This window comes from Macrobrachium rosenbergii, chromosome 12 (assembly GCF_040412425.1).
Source record: "Macrobrachium rosenbergii isolate ZJJX-2024 chromosome 12, ASM4041242v1, whole genome shotgun sequence".
Classification (NCBI taxonomy): Eukaryota; Metazoa; Arthropoda; class Malacostraca; order Decapoda; family Palaemonidae; genus Macrobrachium; species Macrobrachium rosenbergii.
This window is the reverse complement of record NC_089752.1, coordinates 10,471,222-10,497,476: the sequence shown is the minus strand read 5'-3', so window position 1 is coordinate 10,497,476 and position 26,255 is coordinate 10,471,222. Positions and strand designations below refer to the sequence as shown.

The 26,255-nt window shown below is 34.7% G+C and overlaps 2 protein-coding genes across 5 annotated transcripts in view; one reads left to right on the top strand and one right to left on the bottom strand.

The window, feature by feature from the left end:
- The window catches only part of LOC136844386 (distal membrane-arm assembly complex protein 2), a 256,069-nt gene that overhangs the window by 32,648 nt on the left and 197,166 nt on the right, over positions 1-26,255 (bottom strand). For 2 of the 4 annotated variants that reach the window (XM_067113474.1, XM_067113475.1), the window contains one exon: positions 1,318-1,493. In XM_067113474.1, the coding sequence (XP_066969575.1) occupies positions 1,318-1,457 (140 nt within the window). In that variant the 5' untranslated portion in view covers positions 1,458-1,493. Of the gene's footprint in view, positions 1-1,317; positions 1,494-5,026; positions 5,253-26,255 lie in introns of those variants that run through there. The other 2 variants (XM_067113473.1, XM_067113472.1) reach the window with 2 other exon arrangements.
- Positions 7,873-25,763, top strand: LOC136844385 (alpha-ketoglutarate-dependent taurine dioxygenase-like). Its single transcript, XM_067113471.1, is given in 9 exon segments — positions 7,873-8,027; positions 11,657-11,841; positions 14,287-14,339; positions 16,545-16,686; positions 17,791-17,864; positions 18,771-18,866; positions 18,869-18,940; positions 21,647-21,802; positions 22,558-25,763. Coding segments are annotated over 8 exon segments (933 nt in total). The 5' UTR covers positions 7,873-8,027; positions 11,657-11,678; the 3' UTR covers positions 22,735-25,763.

The following is a 26,255-nucleotide window of genomic DNA, read 5'->3' as shown; positions in this document are numbered from 1 at the left end:
ACAAGTCCCATTGCTTCATTATCTCCTCATCCCTTCTCGGTATTTTTTCCAGCTTTTTGATACCATCTCTCTCTGCCAATTCTTCATTTGTAATACAATCTTCCCACCATACTCCAATTCACTTAAAAAGGAGGGATGTCATATATTGAATGCAAGTCACTTGTCAACTGGCTGTGCACAGTTTGGAACATCTGGTAGGTCTTGACACTGGTTGATTCTACTTTTGGGTGGCAAGACCAGAATTATGGATGTCTATCATCATCCTAAAGATGATGATAGACAAAATGAACCACTTGAGGTGCCATTATGTAATATGTTAGAGACATCACCAGTTAGTAATTTTTTTTTTTTTCAAAAACTCAAGCTGCTACAGTAGCCTCACTACCACTGTGTCCATTACCATGGTAAATACATTGAGCACAGTACAGGGTGGAACACAGACCCTGAAAAGCTACAGTTGCTCTCTTCAAAGATATGAGGACATTAGAAGTCTTCACTCATTTGATTCATACACAGTTCAGTACAACCTTGGTTTAGAAACCAAGTGTCACTTGTGAGCATCTAACACTGTATAGACAACTGGCCAATTATTTGCAGTTTTTTCAGTTAGCAGGCCAAGCATCATTGCAAAGTTGTTGGATGGCATACTTTATCATGCACGAAATATCTGATCATACCAGTTTGATTCTCTATATTGGCTCACCAATATAACAAGGAGGTACTACCACTGATCAAATTCCCACTCCTTACTATTCCTTTGCTTACACTTTTAATCATCCAAATACTTCCACCGCTTCAAAAAAAGTCACAGATAATCTGAACCAGGAGAGAGGACAACAATACAGTCAAACATCCTTGCTCCTAGTTTTCCTATCATCTAGTCTTCCTTCCTAGTGTCTCTCACCTCATCACAATAGAAACTGGCATAACTGTGTTGTCTGGGCTCTTCAATTACTGCTGTGTGAATAGCAATATTCACTGCTCAGCCAAATTTTCACATCCTAGGTCAATCCTTCTGTAGGTGCTGACCTCACCCTTCCAATAAGTGCTACTCTCCATCATACAGTAATATGTTGGGTAACCATTCTGAAAAGGGAATTGCAAATGCCTATTGCAAACCCATAGAGGCACCTCATGCTAAGAAACAGTATGTACAACAGTAATTATTTCTGCTGAGAGAGAGAGAGAGAGAGAGAGAGAGAGAGAGAGAGAGAGAGAGAGGAGAGAGAGAGAGAGAGAGAGAGAGAGAGAGAGAGACTCTTTGTGAAAGAAAAGCAATCCCAGAATGAATAAACTAAAAGTTACTTGGTTACTTACTTTTCCTCTTTCAGTGTCCAACGTTCCTTCCCTCTCTTTTGCATATATGTGACTGATGTAACAAAGTTTCTCCTGCTACTCTGTCTTGATAATTTACAAGCTGTTTTTGTAAGATGGTATCCAATAGGTCTAACACTCATCCTTCTTGAACAATTCTAACGATTAGCTTATATAATCTGAAACAAATGAGATAAGAATATTAATGCAGTACTATATAGCACAGATTCAATATACTATAAGTATAGTGTAACTCAATTTACAACATGCAAACAATAGAGAACTACAGAAAATTTCCTATAATAAGGACCTAATATTTTACTTTCATTTACAAGCAGTCCACAAATCTCATTCCATTTATCCAGAATGTTGCTCTTTATCGCAGTCCCGATTCCAATCTTGTAATGATGTCTGTCACCAAGGTAAAAGAATCTATGTTCTCAAGGTGTATGACCCTCTAACATTACATAACCTTCTTACCCTTGTTAAATATGAAAAGCCTTTACTCCATTTGCACTTTGCAATCCTGATCACCTTCTGTGACACTGTCCATTCAATTCAATACACAGTATAGTACTGCAATCACTACTATGTCATTGACATGGCCACTATCCAGACAGGACTTCTCTGCTTCCTTTTGTGATCGTAATCTTCGTTACAGAGCCACTATTTTTTTCAACCTTCCATCTTTGAGACATTTAAAATATCTTACTTTTCACACCACGGCATCTGTATAACCAACAATATGGCTTCCTGGGCTCTTCCTTTTTGCACGAATTTTTAACTAACGCAGCCCTCCTTTTTCAACCAAGGCTAAGGAAGGGCCCAGGGGATTGAGGCCCCTTGATCAGGTACAATGCAGGATCCTATGCCTTTGCCAAGCCTTTTTGGTGATTTTCTCAAATTTGCAGTGATGCTTATCATAAAAAAAGTTTGTCTCTTTAATCTCTCGAGGAATGTTAATCCATTGCTGTTTACCTGCTGGTTGTACGCTTCACAACGAAGTCTGGATGTTTTGTTTGTCTGTCATAGATATGTTGCCTGTATAATACATTATTAAAACATTAAGGATACAGGCACACAAACACACTGTGTGTGTGTGTATGTTCTAATACTTTTGGTTAAAGAGGCTGAAATTAGTCCTAAATTTTACTTTTTTCATACTGTTGGTTTTTCGCTGTCATTACTTATTCATAGTTAATTATCTATCCATATTTTTTCTCCTTGGTTTTTATTTGTTGTTATATATTTTCTCAATCCAGCATTTAACTATCTTTTCCTTACATTTTTTACTATTGGAGAGAGAGAGAGAGAATTATGTTTTCCATTAACTTGACCCATTCTCCATAGTTTTTTTTTATTTACTAACATATAAACAATATTACAGTTAATTTATTTGCACTCAGTAATCACCTGTCATTCTTTTTTCAATTGTGAAATATCTCAGCACTTTAAGGACACTATCTTTAGCCTGGTGATGACGACCACTGTGCTGACTTGCTTCCATGTTTCTTGGAGGTGACCATGTGAGTGTGAGTTGTGTTAGGCAATCCTTGCCCTCAGGTCACTTACTGACTTTGACAGAGGATTAAACAGACATGGCAGCAAGTCTAAAAATTTCTGCCACATTTGCAAGTAAACATTATCTTCAGCATCACTAAATTGTCAAAATATTTACTGCAGCAGGGGCTTTCGTGCTAAAGTACGATTAATAGTTTTGCATTTTGAGCCCAATGGTGAAATCTTATAGCATATAATATAATATGGGAAGTTTTAGAGGCAACACTGCAAATTTGACAAAACCAGCATAAAGGTTTGGCAAAGGTATAAATTAGGTTATGATGCATCCATAACATTATCAGTTTTGATCATGATACATGGTTTTTCCTTTCAATTTGTATGATACTGTCATAGCCGACAAGTTTTTGCAACTGACATGACAGAAAGAAAAACCATTAAGAAATAATTTTAGTACTTATAGGTATCTTGTTAAATAGCATTGAAAGCTCGCAGTTTTTTACAACTTCCATAAACAAACATATCCCTCATGCTACAATAAATTATCCCATATACTTCTCCAGTACAAAAAATGCTAATACAATATCATCATCACTTCACTGGCAATAACATGTAAGTAGTTACAATGTAGCAAGAAGCTTGTTTTTCATATATTTCCTGCATGGGCTCACCAGGCATCTACCCATTAGAAGCAACACAGCTTTGTTTTTCATATATTTCCTGAATGAGCTCAGCAGGCATCTACCCATTAGAAGCAACACAGCTAACCACGGTTGGAAACTGCCCATGTTTCATGTTTTCCCTTATGGCTATGCATTCATCATAACCAATAAAGCTAACCAGGGTTGAAAACTACTCCAGTGTTTCACTTCCCCTAAAAGCTAGGCATTTGTCAAACTCAACACAGCTGGCAAAGGTTGAAAGTGACGCCAGAGTTTCATGTTTTCCTTTTCCTTTATGGTTGGGCATTCATTATAACCAACACAGCTTACCAGGGTTAAAAACTACTCCAGTGTTACATGTTTTCCCTTATGGCTAGCATTCATGACTTTCCAGCCTTTGTCAAACTTTCACAGAAAGTGTGTGCACTTCTGATCCTGGCTACTGGCTTTTTATGTAGGCTATTTGGGGATCATAAGATTTCTGGAGTAGTTTGAACACCTAGTTTCTATATATATATATATATATATATATATATATATATATATATATATATATATATATATATATATATATATATATATATATATATATATATATATATATATATATATATATGAACAGTATTATGTAAATTTGCTGGATTAAGTGTTTCTGTGTTCCAGGTTTTTTTTTTTTTAAATTTAGGTACTTAATACTTCATTCAGAAAAACTTTTTCCTTCCCTTGAGGCTATCAACCTTACTTGCCTAGCTATTACAGCTGTTCAAGAAACAATAATATTTTACATGAATAAAGAGGATTCCTTTCAAGAAGAGGCTAGACCTGGACTTTAGTAACACAGCCTTGAAAAACCTAGTCTACAATTGGATAAGCCTATGAATGGACTAATAAGCTACTCAAGCTTATTAGGCTACAATCTGTTGTAGGTAAAGAGTGCACTTTGAGGGAAAGAAGGGTAAAATCCAAATACTGTGATCTGGGGATTCCTCATTCAGTTAGGCATGGATGATTATACTGGACTTTTTGTTTGGCTTTGTGGTAGGTAACATCAATGGGTTATGTTACTCATCCAAAGTGTTCCAGATGCCACCTTCAAATTATTACTTCGTCTAGCTTAGCCTATGTTAATTGGTTTTGTCTAAACCTAGACTATTTGGCTATGATATGAAAATAAGCTTGGTTACACAGGGCTAGTTTAATGGCATAGATCTAACCTGAACCTAATCTACTTATCTACCATTGTGACCTCCACCTAAGTTAAGTATTACAGTAAAGCTTATGCTATATTAAACTTAACCTACACCCGACTTGGGAGAGGGGGTTAACCTTCGCCAAAAAGGCTGTAAGTATATCTTCAGCCGACCCTGCTTACCCTACTCTAAATAGGGGGGAGGTTTTCAAGCAAACCACTCTACTGGCTGCCAGAAAGCATGAATCAATGCTGGTAATGGGACCGGCCTAATAGCCAACAAAACACCTTAGGAAACCGGGCCAAACTACATTTTTAATACAAGGCATAATAGCGGTACTACCTGCAAAACTTCAGCTACCTTCTTCTTCTCGTTTGCTTACGGTCGACAGTTAGTGTTAATTTTTTATTAAGCCAGCCTTGTGCTGGCATAGGAATGGGACCCTGCTCTATGGAAATCAGCAAACTTACGGTCGAAATATCTAGCAGAATGGTAATTAAGGTCTCTGGTAGCAGTAAACGTCACAGTAGTATTGGTATACTGTTTCCTTTGAAACGGCTCCCTCGTCATTCTATTTTACCTTCGTTTGTGCTTGTTTTAGGATGTTTTCTTTATATCATATGATTTTCATTAATTTCCTTCCTATTTTCAATATCCTCACTAGACATATGTCTGAAAATTAAGATGTTAGTTGTGTGTTCCTCTTCATCGTCTTGGTATGGGTCCTGCATAAAACTAAATCTGCTCCTAATATCGCATACGCCGGGCGGTGAAAAACAAAAATGCTCTAAATTTTCATTTACCTCTTCACAGTTTAAATATTTAGCTTCTTCCCCATTTAAAATTTTCCAGTCATTACCCCTAACGCTTACAATTTAGCTATGCTGATCAGCAACGTTTTTTCCGGAGTTGTCATGCAAAAGTTTCTTCTATATATTTCACTTCAAGTTAAAGATTTAACTTTATTTCATATATGTCATTTTTCAGGTTTCTGTCCCAATTATTATCAATTCAGCTTAAATCTAACTTTTTCATATGCGCCTCAATTGGTAAATTTCAGAGAATTTTCTTGTTTTCGTACCATTCCAAGGTTATCCCACGCAGGAGCCTATTTCTGCAACCGGTTGAGGGTATGCTTCAGATAAGACAGAATTTTGTTTAGATGAAAGCTGGTAATAGTAATTCACTTTGTGACGTACAAATTTTCTTTTTCTCAGCTTTATCTCAGTCGGGGTCGCTGTATTATTTTCATTTTTAGAGGTCCATCATTTAGGTAAAATATCACTGATCTATGCACAAGGCACAGGTCGTATTAAATAGTATCCAAGTAACGATCACGGGCTGTTGAGATGAAATTGCTTGTGTGACCTGCCATATATGGCATAAGGAGGATCGAAAAGGTGAGAAATGTGGTCACGTAGAAGCGTTAAAAAGGTTAGTATGGGCTGAAGGATGGCTCAGAGATTTGCAAGATGGTTTGGTCTGGTAAAAGGAACGCATAATTATGAAGTGTCAAGAGGAAGGAGAAAAAGCACTAACAAGAAAGCAACGAACGGCGTAAAAGAGGTATTTGAGAGGAAGGACCTTAATATCAGGAAAAAGTACGTGAATGCAATATAGAGGTGAATGGTATGATGTATGTAAGAGGGTTCAGTGGTTCAATGTACTGCTCATAACCCTTCCGGCAGAAAATTCAAGAGTTGACATTTCCAATGTCTAGGGTTGGAAATGACACCTCAAAGTGACACCTATTCATGCAATACAGTATCGAGAGACGTAATAGCAAGGATTGTCCTTTACAACAAGTAAATGCACCTACCCAAAGTTAAATTCTGTCACGGCTTCCATACATGGCTTATGTCCAAGGTCTTCAAATTTTGTTCATCGGCTCATTAGCCTTTTTTTTTTTATTCTTTCACTAGCATTTCAGCAATAGCTTACCTCATTATTGTGAGTCGGCTGTATTTTTCTGACTCTCGTATTCATATTTTACTTCAGCCATTATATCGTGCCAATATCACAAATTTCTCTCTGCAATCTCATCGAACTTCACCAGCATTCATCAGTTATGATTTGTTTATACGTACGTGTCATATTATCAAGTGCTAAAATTTTTCTTCTTTTCAAAAGCAAAAGGCGGACGGGAAAGCCAACTGACGTCTTATTAACGAAGAAGAAAAAAAAATACTTGTCGACATAAGCTTTATTTATATATTTACAATTGGGTGGTACGGACAAGGAAAATAGCAGAAGAACGCGAATACTACCGATGGACTTTCAAGGACTGAAACGTAATTACGAGTCGTCAAGGATTGGTCATCTGAGACACCGAAGAACCTGCCGTCAACTCGAGAACAAAGATAACTGAAATTTTAGGCCTACGTCCTGCATGTAAAACAAGATACCAGAACCGAACTGAAGACACAAAGGAAAAGGTCAGAGTCATTAACCAGAAAAAAAAGTTTTCATTTCAATGTCCCCAGAATAGAAAACAAAAACAAGCACTCAACATATGAAGGCAATATTTCGGATCATTATGATAATCCTAATACAAAGCGTTAGTAAACAAGGATAATGATAAACAATTGAAATGTCACACTTAATATTTTAGATGCAACTTTGTCATTTGCATATTTCTACCTATGTAACACAAACAGTAATATCTGTAATGTGACTGATGACAAATGTAAAATTTTTGTATGAGGATTGCAACGGGTGGAAACTGTCCTGGAAATAGTGAACTTGACGAAACTATACTAAAATTGCAGCAGTAATTCTAACATACATACATACATACATAAACACACACACACACACACACACACACACACACACACACACACACACACACACACACATATATATATATATATATATATATATATATATATATATATATATATATATATATATATATATGAATATGAATATTACACTGTAGTATTACAGGAAAAAGACATTCATATATATATATATATATATATATATATATATATATATATATATATATATATATATATATATATATATATATATATGTGTATGTGTGTGTGTGTGTGTGTGTGTGTGTGTGTGTGTTTTATTTAGCATCACAGGACTGGATTATATAGGTGTATATATATATATATATATATATATATATATATATATAATTTGCATGAATAACTCGCAGCTGTTTAAAAACATAATGTAGTGTGTCTAGGAAGCCTTTACTAAACTAATTAACCTAGGCACTTGGCTGATCGTGTTCATAAAACTCAAAAATTGTTCAGTAAAAGTAAAAATGCTGTTATGAACTTTGCCGATGACGAAACATTCAAGAAGCTTCGTTGCTGACTGCAAGGTGAGCTAGGCCAGTTGTGTTATCTAAATAAAACAAATCACTTGGAAATGACAACAATAGTGCAATGTGTCATAGTAACGGGGCTGGGGAAACAGCTGATATTTGCCCGAGTAAAGTACCTAGTAGTAGACAGGAAAACTGAAAACAGTATTAATGTAACTGTTTCGGTTCCCAATCGAAGACTCTAATCAATGTATGCTGATAAATTCTAAACAATGAGGGATGAAGTGATAGGTCACATGGGCGTGACCGATCTTTGTAATAAACAACAGGTCTTTCATTTTAACAATCTTGGTAATAAACAACAGGTATTTCATTTTAACAAATCTCAAAATTCTGGATAAATAGCTATCCCTTAAGGGCCAACTCCATTCACTACACAAGACAATGCACAAAAAGCTCTGATAAAAACTATCCTGAATAATTTATTCTACACTAAATACATCCTAGCCTAACATCTATTTGGAATGCTTCAGGGTATCTCACTTTCCCAACCCCTTCCAAAGAAATAGCTGCTGAACTTGAAGAAGTCTACTCAAGATATCAAAGTCTAACCTAGTGCTGGTAGGGTCTAGGGACCGAGGGGCAGTCCTTCTCTTGCCAACTCCCTGGTGATGGTTGCAAATATAGCCTACCCTTCCTTAAGTAGTGTAGGATAGGATGTTATGGTCTGACGTACGAAAACTTAAAATCCTGTGACTGTTTTAGGGGAAAAAAAATGTAATTAGTATAAACTATCTGAAAATAAGTTGAGCCTACATAGGTAGGCCTATATTATTTTTTTATATATTTTCTTAAAATATGACAAGTAAATTCTGTGGTAGTATTATTCAGAAAAGATTCATAACTTGGTATGTCATATAGACATTTAAGCTGATGACTCCCCAATATATGTAAAATAAGAATTCCCCATACAGTAACCCCCCGTATTTGCGGAGGATGCGTACTGCACGCCCACGAATAGCTAAAATCCGCGAATACTCTAAACCCCCTCAAAAAATGCTTAGAACTGCCTATTTTGAGAGTTTAAACACAAGAAAAGCCTTCTAAAAATGCTTATACCTGAGTATTTTAGTAGTATTATCACAAAAAGTGTATTTAGTCATGAAAATGATATGAAAATACAGTAATTAGTGAATATTTCTCAGTGAAAAATACCATGAATGGGTGAATTTTCTGTGAATAACGGTAGATATGTTCCATAGAGAAATCCGCGAATACGTGAGTCCGCGAATCGTGAGAACGCGAATACGGGGGTTTACTGTATCTCTGATCACAAGTACAATATACCAAATAGCCATTGTTTTGTTCTTTTTATATCTTTATATTTTAAAGATTTTTATATTTACATATTAAATAAATTTACACTTCATGTCATAATTACATTACATTAACATTTGTTCGTAATAATTCATTATTACAGATGATACAAAAATTTTAATACAGTAATTCAATTGTAAGAGAGAAGAGAGAAAGTTTCTTTGACATGCAACATACTATACAATAATTGCCTCCTCTCCACTTAGCTGAAAATACAAATAAAGTACTGTACTGAGGTGTAAATAGCTTTATAAAAGTTTATTAAGTAATGTAATATTATATTAAAATACTGCCGATCTTTTGCTTTGACCATTTTTAACATTATTGCAGGTGCAAACCAGTCATTATTATGTTTCTCTTATACGGTCTACAAATACAGTGTAGAACTGAGAGGACCACAATGGGAAAACTGGTTTTTGGGGTGAAGAAAAAATGAAAATATTAAGACAAGAGAAACAACTGAAAAAATACATAGCCCATTCATGTAGACACTAAAATCACAAGGGGAAAAAACCACATTCCACTAAATAAATTGCAATTGAGTCACATCCTATCCTAAACTAACCTAAGGTACCACATCCTACTGGGCTTGGGAAGCTTCACCCCCTGGACACTAACTCACTTTACATCACTGTACTACCTAAGATGGGTCTTATGTCCTTGGAAAGTTCAAATAATTAAGTGTGGCTGTTTGGATGTGACTAAGTGTCTGTAAGAGGCCCACTTATCAACATTACCAGCCTATTTTGTTAATTTTAATTGCCAAAATTATAGTTTGCACAACCCATGGGAGAATAGTAAGTGATATTGTCTGTTGGGCTCCAAAAGTTGGACAGCACAGACACATATGGATGGGAATCACGAAAAGGAAGATTGAAAGCAATGATGAGTTGCTGAAATTTGTGGGTCCATGGTATCTCTACTGTTCCAGGAGTATTTTGAAACACTAAGATGAAGGTTTTTCATTCCCAGTCAAGGTTATTGGTTAAGCAAAAGGATATTTAAGGGAAACACTAGCAATTATACTCATAAAACATCTTTGTTCCAATGGGAATGCAAACTATTGCCTTTTATGTAGGAGTATTCCCCAGCACTAACTGGAATTGGCCACTGAAACTTGGTAACAAAGTACATAGTTAACTAGGGTAGGTGGGTGAGTTGATCAAGCACCTTTTCTTTATCCACCATCAATTGAGGACATCTTGCTGCGCTCCTGCTGACTGCCGTGTTTTAATTTATTTCTATATCCTTTTTACTGTATGTGTGGTGTTTTGTGTATTTTATTCAACATGGATTAGAACAAGAAAAATGAAAAACAAAGTGAAGGATGTAGGTATAACTAGTTTTCTTTTATGTATTGGTGCTACGGAGTCTCTTTCAGAGTGGAGAGATTCAGCAGCAGCCAAATCTTTTCAGCTCCCTTCTGAACAATATCTCTCTCTCTCTGTACCTTTTGCTCTCTCAAGGGGATTACATACACTAGGCAGTTCACCACTACAACAATGCCAATATAGGTGTGTGCGCTGAGCTCTCCCAAGTGGGACGGCAGCACATTTTTGCGATTTGCCACTCTTACCAGTGCGATGTTGGCAATTTTGCTGTAAGAGTAGACACTTCTGCTCGGTATTCCAAGTAATCTGTTGTTTGCTGTTCCTGTTGCTATATCTCCTAAGAAACTCAGGACTGTTGAGTCTCCTTACCAATTGTCTTACCTCTTGCCTGTGGAGGTACCCCCGTGGTATTGAGCACAGGGTATCCTCTTCTGACGCTGCTTCCTGAGGACAGCAAAACTCGTGGGTGAAGCAAGGCGAGGAAATGCGAGAGTGTATCTGTTATCTCTTTCTCTTCAGCATTTTCTTCATCTTCTTCAAGGAAAGAAAAAGAAATAGAAGAAGTCTCTAAGAAGCCCTCTCACAAGACATTCTGTCAGACTCCAAGTGAATGCCTTCCTTCTTTGAGGGTTGGCAATTACATTGGCTCACCTGGGAGTAGGGAAAATGGCTGCTGTAGACAGGCTTGACACAAGATTCTCTGAGTATGCTCATGAATCAGTGTCTCCCCATATACTTGTGAGAAATGAGGACTGTTCTGGACTCAGTTCGTTCTTTTGCTTATTTTTGTACTACTCATTTGAAATGTTTATTGTTTTTACAAATTATGAGACTACAGTGTTTCATTTGATTGGTAGAAGGTACAAATTTGATGGAATTATTCTTTTTATAAGGTATGCAATATAACATAGTAGGCCTATACCATAGTGTTTCAGTTCGTAGATGCGTACGATATTATATAATATGTTTTATTTACAGGTTATGGTTAAGAAGTGAGTTGATGCTGAAGCCTAGTCTAAGATCATCTTTTCACAAGATTTGTGTCAGATTATCTTCTTACATGGCATCACAGGAAAGCAACCATAACTTTTACCAGCTAACTCCAGTTCAACTTGGATGTGAAGTGCGTGGAATTGATTTAAAGCAAGATGTGCCAAAGGAAGGTAAGATTAATTTTTCTCTCTCTTTTCTTGTATTTTTTAATATTGCATTATGGAATGGAACTAAATTATGTATCTATATTATCAATATAAGGATGCAGGTTTTATTAAAGAAAACACAGTACAGTACTTCAAAGGAGTTCAGTTCCCCACAATCTTGTTCAGGCTACAGAATAGTGATACTGACATTATCAGACATCTGGTAACTCGTGACTGTTTCTAAACACCTGCCTTGTGGTTATTCTACATTTTCAAAAACAGACATTATGTTTACAGAGGTTGGTTCTGTATCGGTGTACTCAGCTAGTATTCTGTTTTTATTCTGTCCTCATGTCTATGTAGTTTCATAAAAGTTCAAGTTGCTGTTGTATTTGATACATATGATGGTACTGAGAAAAGCAGTTAGATCCAAAATCCCTAACTTGAAGCTGATTCTCTGGAGATACAATGCAAAATATAGATCCGATATTACTGACCGAGACCATCAGCCATGTATTCCAACATGGGCAAAATATTTAAAAACCTTGAATTGGGGTGACTGATGTTCACGAGCCAAGATTCCTTAGTGATCCTCTGTTACTCTGTTGGTAGTAATGTAAGCATCTTATATATTCTGTTTGCATTTCCTGAATTAATTTTCGTTTGACTGGCGTTATATGTGATTATTCTCAATGCATCATGTGTTCAGCTAACACTAGTTTTGGTTTTCCTCTCCAAAGTATCTTTCTCTAAGACTTCATTTTCAGTCATGACCAACTACACATCTTCATACTTCAAATTTGGTAGTATTATGCTTATATTTTGCCTGTTAGGCATTATATCCATTTTTATATCTGTTTTTCAGCTTTTATTTTTGTAACTTTCATTGTTACATGCTTGGTCATTGCTGGAGAAAGTAGGTTATAGGCCAGCAGTCCTCCATTTAACAGGAAGGCAACCTGGTTCCATCTCTCATACTTGAGACTTATCCCCATTACTATTCATTGTTCTCGGAATTTTTAGGCTTTTATTTTGTGTTTTTTTTTTAACAATAAATAACTGGGCATTCCCGTATTTTGAAAGCTTTAAATCAAGGATCAGTTGATCCAAAATTCACAAGTTTTCTTTCCTGTGTCCCATTTTCAGTCACTGATATCTGTGACTTTTCCAATATGTTTATTGTATCATATCAGGCCTGTGGTCATTAATTTTAATTTTTTTCTTGTCTTGGTGTCGTTTGAGATATGGATTGTTTAACCTCGGGCCTAGTAATAATCAGTATCATAGACAGGGACATCCACTAAAGACCATTAGCCTAAAAGGCCAAATTAAGTAACTGAACTTTGTTCTTATGGTTGGTTAACAGTTTCCCATTATTTTAGCTAATAAGGGAGGGGTAGATCCAAAGATGGATGATGTTAACTCAATTGACAAAAGATTATGTGGAGTTACTTCCTGTAGATTTATTATTGAAAGTAACCCCTCAGCTTATCAGAATTCTTTACATGTCAGCTACAGTATTTTGATGGTTATTTTGCTTGGCTGTATTTTATGCAGTGATGTATTTTACTAGTAAATCTCTTGAAATTGAATTGTAAGTATAAAATACAGGTTAGCTTAGGGTAAAAACTTTTGTGGGCTTACTGCTGTGTGATATTTTGAAATCTCAAATGAATACTGCACTTTAGGGACTTTGGTGCTCACAAGGTTTTGCCAGTTATCAAAAGGCTACACTCCTGAAGAATCTAAAGGCTGTGAGCAACTCTGTAAACTCTGCTTCATGGTTACATTTGGAAGAATTCTGGTAATTCAACCATGAGTCAACATAAAAAAGCAAACCAAGGTTATGCATATGTCCACAGTCTGATCATTTTATTTGGGATGGATTGAGATTAGTCTTATTCAGTCATTATTGAAGTTTAGTAAATTCCATACTTTAGTGATAAGTGAGTACTGTAGTAATAATGCTCCAAAATACTACCCATATACAGTATTTTCATTACAGGCGAGGTTAATGTAACCCATGAAAGTTTTTAAAGGAAATTCTATGATGAAGTACAGTATTTAAACCCATATAACTACACACCTAAGTCATAAGTAATGAATTTTATTGATTTAATAATTGGATTAATTTATTAGGTACAGTGATTGGGCTTGCAAATGAAGCTCATGAAACAAAGTTGTACAGGATAATGCGTAAAATATAAAAGATTATTCTTTAGACGGTACATCAGTGGTTTGCTTTATATGAATTTGTAAAGGAACTGCATGTAATGTTATTTTCTTTGAAACCAGCACAGCATGTAGTGGCTGGGATTCACTTATTCATAATAGTAAATATTTTATTTCTCAAAAGCTGTCCTTGGAACATTACTATATTTCAAAATACTGCCAAGATTAACTACTGTGCTTCCTGTTTGTTTTTTTTTAAAGTAAGTTTACTTACATATACTGTATTTATCTTTACAGTTATTTCTATAATCAAGGAAGATGTGACAAAACACAGAATATTAATTTTCAAGGTAAGAATTTTTACTTCTGAGCTGATATAGCAAAATATTAAGAAACAACATTTCTATTTAGCAAGTTTTTTAAGCATTCAGTGGTACATGCAACATCCAAGATCTTTCCTAACAACAAGCAAAAGCTTTGGTTGTGCAGCATAATGTTCTCTTGTGATCTCTCTAACTTTTTCATTTGATTGCTCTGTGAGTGATCTCTTAACTTCTTCATTTGAGTGCTCTGTGACTGGTTTTTATTTTTTTATATTACAAGATTAAGGTGATTACCATTTCATTTGGAACTTGTATGATACTAAGGTCATTTGCTTTCTTTCTGGGTCCTACTAGGATACATTGCATTTTTGGCTTGTGGCAGGCTTCCCATGAAAGTTGTGGACCAAATGCAGTGTGGTTTGATTGGTGCACTGGATAGTATTTAAGTTTCTTTTCAAAATACTTTGATTCCCAACTACATTGTTTTATGCCTTTTGTTTATAATCTGTTCCCTGTGGTCTCTTCCCACCTAGTTATCCCACTTTTTAAACTTTATGTAGCTCATATTTCCACCTATCATCAAAGAACAAATCCTTCAGGCCACCCCCTGAGAGTGTAGGTCAGGTTAAACCACTGTATTTTGTAGTAATAATAATAATAATAATAATAATAATAATAATAATAATAATAATAATAATAATAATAATAATAATAATCACTTTTGGGCTGACCATGACTGTGTAAGCATTAATCAACATTTTCTTTTCCATTCAAATTTATTGAATGAAGCAATTTTTTTCATAAATTAAGGGCTACCGGTAGAGAGAGAGAGAGAGAGAGAGAGAGAGAGAGAGAGAGAGAGAGAGAGAGAGAGGAGAGAGAGTTTGCAAATATGTCGGAGCATTTTGGTGTCCTGTCATGTCTCAGGTAGGAGATGGCAATCTTTGCACAATGAATGATTTTCAGAAGTAAAATATTATAGAAATTACTTTACATTTTGGATTTCTTTTTGACTGGAAAATTTGAATTGAGAAAATTGATTTAAAGTAACATTGTTATGAGCTGAAAGTTCTGGAGGATTATGATTAGCAAGGTTTTAAAAAATTGTATGTATAGACTAAGGGTATTCATGCAGTGATTGTAATGGACTATTTAATTTTTTGATGTTAGTAGTCAGACATGTTGAAATTACATAATGACTAAAAGTTCCATATGTTTGGCAAATAAAAAAATACAGGTAAGTAGCACCTCAGCTTAACAGACACTATAGGGTTCTGGCTTTCTAATATAAGTAACCAAGTCTGTTAAGTAATACCCTATATTATAGCCTGCACTTAAATATTTTCTATATACCTCTCTGCTAACAGCAATTCCACAGTTAACATTCAGTTTAACCCTTTCCCTTTTAGGTTATTGTGCAAATATGTGCAGAAAAAAATAAGCAGGTTTTATTGATTTTTTTTAGATGCTCTGCATATGGTAATTATGTAGTGCACAATTTTTTGGAAAATTATCAGTACTTTGTTAGTCATAAGATTTTGAAATACTGTATGATACATTTACATTCCTGAGTTAACTTGGGAGTCAACTTCTAAACTTTCCTCAGAATCTGAAGACAAATATTTGCCATTATTTTCATGTTCTGAATCCATTAAGTCTGCTTAATTATCTCTGGTAGTTTCTTCATCATTCATTTAGGTTGTGAAAAGTAATAAGATGGCAAAAATAAGAATGAATTTTGGCAAGTGCTCAGGTCATTTGACATCTAAAGCTCTTCATGAAAGTAAATAAAAAACACCCCTGTCTATTGATGACAATGCACACGAAATGCTGGCTAATGGGAGAGGAAAGATAGAAAACAGGGATACATCAGAGAACATTTGGGATTATAGAAATTAATAGGGATATTTTAGGGTAATGAACGAGTACAGTACTCTCATGATTGAAAAAAATGTAAATGGCCGTGGTTCACAAGTATGCTCAGGACATTAGGGGGGTGGGGTTAAGAGATGTATCACAACTAATATGGTAGCATAGAAAGAATAATAATAATAATGCATCTAATAAGACAACTAATATGGTAGCATAGAAAGAATAATAATAATAATGCATCTAATAAGTACAGAAGTCCATTAATTTGAGGTGTTATTGTACTGATGAAAGATATTCATGTGCTGATATTTTGCAGCAATAGATTTGTTATTATTTTTCTCTTTTCTTTTGATGATACAGGATCAAGGTGTTGTTAGTGGTCAGAGACATGTTGAAATAGGAAAATGGTTTGGTGAGCCTGAATCTACATTTTACAAACATCCCCGATCACCTCATCCAGATGTTTTTCGTGTTTCAAACGATCGTAGTGAAGGATGCACAAGTATGTTGATCTCATTAAACATATTGTGAAAACCATGTGTATATTATTATTATGGTATTACAGTATTATTATTATTACCTGAGTGCTTACCATATTAACATAATTGCAAACATGTAATTTTATAAGAGCACACCTCAGTAAATACTGTATGGGTGAAAAGCTATAGGTTAGTATAGTTAATGGTTCACTGAGGTAAAAATAAAGTCTTGTATAGCTTGCCCACTATTTCCTTATATCTGTGTCCAGAAAAAAGTAAATAATTAAGAAATTCCTGATACATATATCAATAATCATGTCTGTAAAAAGCTGCCCATAAGATAATTTTTATGAGAATATATAAAAATATTTTTTTAGTATTTACAGTACTGTATGAACCACAAAAAATTAAAATGAGAAAAATGCAGCAAATGAAATAAAATTAACAGTTACTTAATATGACATTTTGTGACAGTGATAAAGCATTCTACAATATAGAATAATAAACATTACTACATATAGTGAATTGTACTGTAGTGATAAATAAATATTTATACTGGATACAAAAACTGATATACAAGTCAGAAAACTAATGTAATAATTCATCGCACTTAAAGAACAGTACTATATAATGGCTTCTGTTAAAATTACCATGAATATGATTACACAGTTTTACTGTAAAAGGAATGGAGACTCTTCTTATATTCTGACAATTTAAAATCCCTTATTCATTTGGACATTGTAGTCCTGAAAACCTCCTCTTACTAGTACTGTATATGTTGAAAGAACATAAGTCATCAGAAACTAATCTGATTTCCCCTTAAGGAATGTGATTACCAAAAGTATGGGAAATGACTGCTAGGAAGAAAATGGGTCAGTTGGGCAGTTTAGAATCATTCAAATATAATCTTGGCACCTTAGATGTTAATGGCGTGATAGTCTATTTAACTTGAAAATGTTAATATAAGCTTATAAAACTGGAATATGTCACAGATATGGGATAGTCAGACGTTTTACTTTCCAAATTGAAAAAACAGTACTGGTTCAATAATTTCTTTATGTACTTCACTTTGCATAAAAATTGTAACTTTTGTGAAAGTTAGATGCAACTCTTACTTTTTATTCCAGATGTAGGCCGCACAGGATGGCATATAGATGGTAGTTTTCAAGAAGCGCCTTTTGGTTATGCTGTTTATCATATGGTAATTATGATGCTTTGAATAATTTTTAAATTGATAATTTTTTAGCAATTTTATGTTTCTGCCAGTTTTTAGTGGTAGCAAATATCACCATAGTATTCAGATTTACTTTACACATGTGTTGTTAATAAGTGTTTTTTACCATGGTTGATATTCACTGAGATAATTCACATAATTACTAGCAGTATACTCATTGTATTGCACTGAAGGCATTTTATTTTTGTATAAATACTTGTTTTATTATAAAAACATTGTTTTATTGTAGTTTTTTCTGTAATAAATTTATCAGTAACTTCTGAATTTTACATTATTGTAGTGTAAGTAACTTAATATATTTTATCAGAAACATTGTATCATTAAATTTACCTGTATTAATGTAGTAGTATAGTGGTAATGAAATTTTGCATGGTAATTTGAAAAAGAATTTTTCCTTTAATTTTTAAGTCTGATCCCCCCCCCTTTAATCATTAGTATAAAATTTAAGGCTCATTTCTCTCAACTTTGCACCCCAATGTTGCAGAGAAGTTACAAAACTACTTGCTCAGAATACTGTATATTTGTTACATTACTCATACAGTATATGTTTAGGTAAACAAATAATTATTTGTTAAAGAGTAATTATATTTGTAAAGAAACAAATCCACAGTTAAGTAACTGTACAAATGTATTTAAGAATAAAACTACAGTATGTATACAGAAAGTTCTCAAGAATTTTGATTCCCCTTTTCAGTTGCATTAAAAAGGGGAATTGCACATATCTTGGAAAGCTTTCTGTATACAATAGTTTTATTTTTAAATATATTTGTACAGTTACAAAACTTTGGGTCTGTTTCTCCATTGGAAGGTTCATGTTACTCCGAGTATTTTTTAATTAGATTTGCAGTAAGTATTGCTATGCATCTTTTTCAGGTGAGTGTACCAACGTATGGCCCAACTGTCTTTGCTCCACTCACTGACATTGTTGAGAGAGGTTGCAAGGGCAAGCGTGAGTATTCAGGAACGTTTGTTACATATTGAACGACCGTCGCTCTGGACCTATTCATCCTTTAATATATTCTCATCCTCTGACCAAGAAAAAAGCAAGTACCAAGTTCGATGAACGTTTGGAGTACTGTACATATATAAGTTTTCATGTAAATTGAGTTTGTGATTGCCATTTCTTGCACAAATATTTACATCATTTTGATGTTTGGATTGCTTTTAACACACAGTCCAGTTTACATTTCCCAGGCTTGGATGTAATCCATGCTGTAGGTAAAGTCTTAAACATTTGGACTTTATGTTTAAGATTAGTTCGAGGTGTCTGGAACCATTTTAACAGTTTCTGTTGAATCAGTTAATGCTTCCCTGTCACTGGTTATGCTATTGTAATAACATGAAAGTGCTAAGGTACTTCTATAAAGTGATAAAGTAATTGAATGAGTAGTCTTAAGCTCCCTTAGATCAAGCACATGATTATTTGTGAAACTTTGCCTATGTGATATGTGATGAGCTTCAAATTCAAATTTAAAGTTGTTCTTTGATAACGACAGAGCCTAGGGAGATTTTTGTAATGATACTGAAGTTGGAACAATCAAAGTTGTTGGTGAAGTAAAACAAGTAAGTAGTTTAAAGGTACTACAGATGAAAAGCATTGCCTCAAAAGTGTTAAAAGATGATATGCCTCAAACATCAATGGCACTGACTAATTTGTTCATAATTATATAGAGAAATAAAACATCAGACAGTAAGGAGAAGGAGGGAATCATTATGAAAATAACCAAAGAAAGGTATCTTCATGTAGTGTTGAAATTAGTGAGGAATGATCTTACAAGTTTTTGCCAGTGGGCATACTATGTTGAAAACTGTGATTTTTGTCCTTGATAATATTCTGCAGAACAGTTTTGATTAGAATAGGATTTCATTGTCTGTTGAGTGAAAAGGCATAAGGTATTTGGTTGTGTATCCTGTAAAGCAAGTTGTAAAATATGAAAAGGTGTCTTCTGGCCTCATAACTTCATGAGTCATTGACTTCCATTATACTGTAAAAATCTGAAAACATCAGTTATGATGTTTTCAGTTTTTTAAGTATATTGGAGATATTAGAGTCAGTGACTTATAAAGTTATGACATCAGAAAATTCAATAATCAATTAATAGCTATTACAGCTTTTCATACTGTACAAAGGGAATATTGTTTACTTTGGGACTAACAAAAGATGGCAGATTTTGTGAGCCTTTTAATCTCCAGTTTTATGTATTTCCATAAAGGATGCTTTTTGTTTCTTTGCTGTCCTTGATTATATGACAAACATAACAAAGGAAGAAACCTTGGAATTCATTGGAGGAATGGATGAAAGTTGAATGACTTAGAATTGTGAAAGCATCAGCAGTTGAAGAGATGCAGGAAATGATTACCTGGATAGTAAGAAGGAAAAAAGGTGGGGTTTACCATACTCAAGGGAAGATTGTAGTATAGTAATGATATTTCAGGGTATTGGTATACTGTATATAGATGCTAGAATATTAGTAAGTTGTTCTCAGAAGTTGAATCAATTAAATTTCGTTGAATGATAGACTAAAAAAATTCAGGCTTCCTTGATCCAATGTCCTTTGTTAGAAACATGAACAATTGGGTGCTTGCACCCACAACCCTGGTCAAAGTATCAGGAACATCAAGAGTACTAAAGCAATTGGAAACACAGTACAGATAACATTTTCAGCAGCTGCTGCTGGTGTAGTGCCAATGAAGATGGCAAAGCATGGCTCACATGGGAGAGATCCTGAAAAACAAATACATTGAGGACTATTCCCAGGCACAAAGCTAACTGCATGGAGAGAATGACACGAGAGGCCACTTACCGCTTAGTGCACATCTATCTGCTTAAAAGGGCCTCAAATGATCTAGTGATGGCTTCTGGCGAAACACCATTAGACCCCTTTTTATTTTTCCCTTTTTAGAGATTGTCTAAGGCAGTCATCAGGAATAGGACAACTTTTTAAATGAGAAGTTACAGCCTTATAACTCCTGCACACTTCCTAGCCATTAACATCCAATGTTCTTTTATGCAGTGTCTCAGTCCTTGATATCTTTCATTGACATTCTTTTCCTTTTGAATGTAAGCTCCTTATCCTTCCCTCTTTCTTACAATATTTTTCCAAATATATACTTTTGTTCCACCCCCAAATGGTAATGTGTTAAGTTCCTTAATGGGATTTTTACTTGTAAGTACTGACATTTTGGTCAGAATATCAGTTTCCAAGGTAAATGTACCCACCTCCCACTTCACTTTACAGTGCAACTTGTTTGCCTCCATAATCTAGGTGATACTGTCTCATTCTGTGGTGACAGTTTGGGGAGTAGGAACTTCAGGTCATTGTCCTGTTTTAGTTACTCTATTAAGTGGCATGGCAGTTTGGATACTCTATTAGGTGGCATTGCAGAGTAGTTTAGACTACCAAGCTGACGGCCAGGATCCACCGATTCCTGAATATAGTAGAGTGAACAGCTACTGAACCATTTTTTGAATGGTATAGGTGTTGAGGATTTAGCTGAAAAAATACTATACTAAAATTTAGATCATTTAATTGTCCCTTTGGAGCCCTCATGTATTTACCAAAGATCCAAGGTTTCTTGAAATTTACTCCCAATTTTACATTTTAGTTGTGCTTGACTGTTGATATATTTAGCACCAGTTTACCCCATAATGTAAAACATTTTCAATCCATTATTTGTGTAGAGGACATTTTTTTTTTAATGAATTCTGCAGCATAATGTTCTAAGTCATGATTTCTAAATACCTACAGGTTCTCTGTTTTCATCTGGGGATGACTGAGTCATTTATCTGGGATCGTAACACTCCAGAGGCAAGGCAGACTGATGATGATGAAACTTACCAAATACTACGTGAAATTCATCATGAATTTGTGAAAAATAATAAAGAAATACAGTACAGTCATGAGGTATGGTATTAGAAATTAGAAGGGATTTTATCTTTTTGTTCAATTTATGTTGGACCATTCTTTCTTTGTTCATTTTTGAAGATCCTGTCAGATTTGTGGACAGACTTGTATTTCTTAGAACTGAATATTCAAAAATCAAGACCATTTCTTTAATATATATATCTTTTTTATGGCAAAGTCCCATTGTTTTTATTTTGTACCCTGTGTAAGAATAATTAAAAAATAAAACTGTGTACAATTAACACACAAACCTCTCTCTCTCTCTCTCTCTCTCTCTCTCTCTCTCTCTCTCTCTCTCTCTCTCTCTCTCTCTCTCTCTCTCTCTCTCAGTATTGGATAACTAACCTTAGAATTTTGGGCATTTCATGTGAGTCATTGTTTACTGCTGAGATTTCTTCAGTGTGTATTATTAAGTGCTTGTATCATTGGAAAATGGTAACTGTTCATTTTTTATCTTTGATTCACAGTGTAGTTGTCAAGGAAAACTGAGTGATTTGAATATAGAGTTAGGTTTTAGGTTGTTGAAATAGTGTCCAATTGAATTTAGTAATGATAGGTCATTTATTTGCTTAACAGCTGATAAATGAAAATAAGCAGATTAGAAGTGATAAAATACTTGATAAAATTTGAAAAGAAGGTAAAAGTTGTTCTTATTCATGAGAAATTAGTATCATTGCTATAAGAAAATTAGGAGTAAGATAAAAGTTGTTATTATTCATGAGAAATTGGTCTAATTTCTGTAATCTTCATTGCAGTGGAAAGTTGGAGACTTTATTATTTCTGACAACCTGTCTGTTGGTCATGAGGCAGCACCTGAAACACAGCTACCTAGGAGCCAAGTGGGATTACGAGTACTGCATCGTGTTACCACTGTTGGACATTATCCTCCAGCCAAGGAGTATAATTACCGTGAAGAACTTGGTCTAGAGTGATGTGATTCTTCTCGTCAAGTGCACTTGCTCTTTTATAGCTGAAAAGACATATCCAGCTTAAAAGCAGAGCTTGGGAAATAATAAAGTGAGAATCATTAACTTATAGGAGAGAAGTACTTTACTGTCAGTGAAAGTACTGAAGTTGTTACATATGGATTTATAATTGTTTAATATATTGCAATCAGTAATTATAATTACTATACTGTACCAACTAGTCCAGACATTCTGTGTTGTAATAAAAGAAAAGGAGGACCATTACATGAGTAAAACAGTTTAACATTATTATATTATTGTAACTTTAAGCAAGTCTTTGCCACTGTTTTGTAGACCATTCTGAGTATTCATAAGAAGCCTTAACCATTGCCTTAATAGAGGCTTTTGCAGACTGTTACCAATATAAGATGAAATCAACATAAATTGTGAATCACATGCAATATACAGTTACATTAATGTCAATGCTGTTATATGTAATGTAACACTCTTTTTACCCAGGTACTGACATGAACTCATATCTTCTTTTTTAACCTTTGTATTTCATTATTACAGTATCATCTTATTGTGAACAGTATTTATTCATAATTCCATTTTACATAGTTTTCTTTTTAATTCATGTACTGGTATCTCATTTAATACCTTTGAAAATATAATGTATGCTGAATTTATTATTTATGCACTTACTGGTTATATGACTAGGGTGTAATCCTGAGGACTAATTATACACCAAAATATTACACTGCATACAACAGGATTTAACTTGAGTAGTATAAGAGCACGTCTCGAGTGATTTTAAGCCACTCACCCAATCGTCCTTTGTGCACACTATTAGCCCCAGTATGATTGAAGACAATCCGTATTTTAGTAATTATGAAAAAGAACATGTACTGTATTAGCAAAACACTGAATTTAGAAAAAGCACTATTTACTGTTACTACTGAGAGCCTCTAGAATTCATGAAAAGTGAAAGGTGGTAGACATCAGGATCAGTGAGTGCCTCAAACTTGGTGGAGGATAGGAAGAGGTCTTTTTCACTGAGAGTAGTCTGAAACTTTTTGGCAGATTACTTGAATGCATTACTAGTTTTGAAGTTTACAGTCAGCTCAAATTATTGTGGCTAATTTAATTTCTTTCGGCCTATCAGCTGCACTCACCACACCCAGTATTGTCACTATGCCTTTCAGACATTTTTTTGACATTTACTATTCACTTTAAAAAAAGACAACCAATCCAACTGTTCTAGTGGTGGTGCTCATATGAGTAGAAATGATGTTTGCACACTAATTTATGATACAGTATAATGTGCTTGATAGGTCAGAGGAGGAAGGTGGAGGAGACAACGCTGATGATGATGATGGCTTAATATCTTCTTCCAGATTTGCAGGATGCTGCAAGAACTGGTCGAGATTGCCCTGAACTCCGTTGCTCTTCTATTCATCCAATATCATCCTGTAAGGAACAGCTGAATCATGACCTGTCCCATAATCTTCCTCACCTAGGTTTTGTTCGATTCCATTTCAGCAAAGGCCTTGAAATTCAGAAAAAACTAAGGACTTAGCTCCTTCCAAATGCCATTTGGTACCCATGGTCAAAACTTTATTCCAAGTGGTGTTTATATTTATGAATGCCTTGCAGTGTCATAGCCTTTCCAAAAGTTAATTCTTCATTTGTATCCACTGCATCTACAGCCTGCGTAGGTGTCTGCCTGAAGATGACAGTGATCCCCCAGCCACCGGTTGCAGTAGAGATGGTGTTGGCCAGTAAATAAACAGCAGAGATGTTAGGATGAAAACTGATGAGGTTTTATAGGTGGCTGGGAGCACTGTCTAAAATAAACAGGATCTCAGGGGGTGCCCTTATCCTTACAGTACATCTCCACTGCTGGTACTAAGTGGCTGAAGAACCAAATCTCAAAAATAATGTCACCCCAATATAAGGCAACGAAACTGATCAGTGATCCTTATTGCCGGGTGGTTTCCACTGCTTCAATGACTTTAAGATTCCCCCCCACCCCCTAAGATGACCTTATAGTGCCTTTCAGGCCACCTCTTATGTATTTACTTTTTAGGAATTGGTAATACTCAGACTGTACGCTTTGGTGATTGTTTCCTTCCCTCTGTTGCCAAACTTTTAAACTCTCCTATTTTCCCAATCCTGATAATAATCCATCCTTCAAAAGGCAGGCCTTAACTTTATTTTTTTAGTTTACTTTGGGACTGGGTTGGGAAGGACACTAGGTTGCCTGTCCCATTGGGTTCTGCATAAAAAAAGTCAGCACCCAGAACTAGAAGTTAATATGCTATTGCTATCTAGCACTTAACCATCAATAGTACAGCACAATAACTACATAATGCTTTTCCATGCAAGGAATCCCAATGTATGAATAAACTTTCATAAATTTGTTAGAGCATTTTGTCAATTTTATTGATTTTTTAATTCAATGTGGTGTTGTAAAAACATTTAAAATGTTACTGGATAATTACAAGCCACAGATTTTTTTCATGAAATCATTACATTCATTGGAATCAGCTAGACAAAGTGGAAATGTTTCTAGTGACTTTACTTTTGTTAAACATTCATTTATCATAAGTAATGTAGCTATTTACAAAATCTATTTTGGCAAAATCATGGTTGCTTCTACGTTTGCAACCTTCATAAATCTAACTTTTCCACACACATTTGATATTTTATATGTGCTTATCAATGAATGCATTTGGTATTTTGTTTCTTGGCAGTTCAATAAAGTTATCAGATCTTTGGAAATACAAAAACTATATTTTGAAAGTAACAAACTTATTAGAAGCTGATTGATTTAAAATTTTTGGAAATTAAGTAATGCCTGCCTGTTAGGTATGAAAAATTAGTATTGCATAATTACAAAACATTTATAAAAGAGGTGCAGCAACCTAGCCTGGTACCTTCTACTGAGGTACCAAATACTGAATCACATGTGGGCTTTTATGCAATTTTGTGCTAATTCTGCAAGTAAAATACACAGTAAAGTTATGTGTAAACAATAAAATGTGATATCTTAATTGTGTTTTGTCTGAATCCTTCATAGAGACATGCTTACTGGCTATGCCTTAGTTTTTATGAGTAGTCAAGGTGAATTTTTTTTTTTCACTGCATGAGGTAATCATAATCTTGCCTGGGGTATGCTTATGTACAAGTATGCTGAATGGTCTATTTTTGTGGCATACAGTACTTCCAGAATGGGTGAATGGGTCTTGATGAAAACGTGCAGAAACATTCATTTGGTGTCCTTGAGATTAATGATCCTGAATAGTAGTTTTTTTTAACTTGATAACTAATGAACAGCTTGTTGTGATGATTCATTCAAAGGAACCTAATTACCGTGACAGACCAAGTTTCGGATACAAGTATGTAAATGCCCCAGGTGTAATTAGAACTTTCCTCACAGTAACCAAGCAAAGCGAATTAAGAGATTTGACAAGAAAACCTGTATCAATAACCTGAAAACGAACTACAAGACATAAGTCGTCCTCACTTTTGGTGGCCTAAGTTTC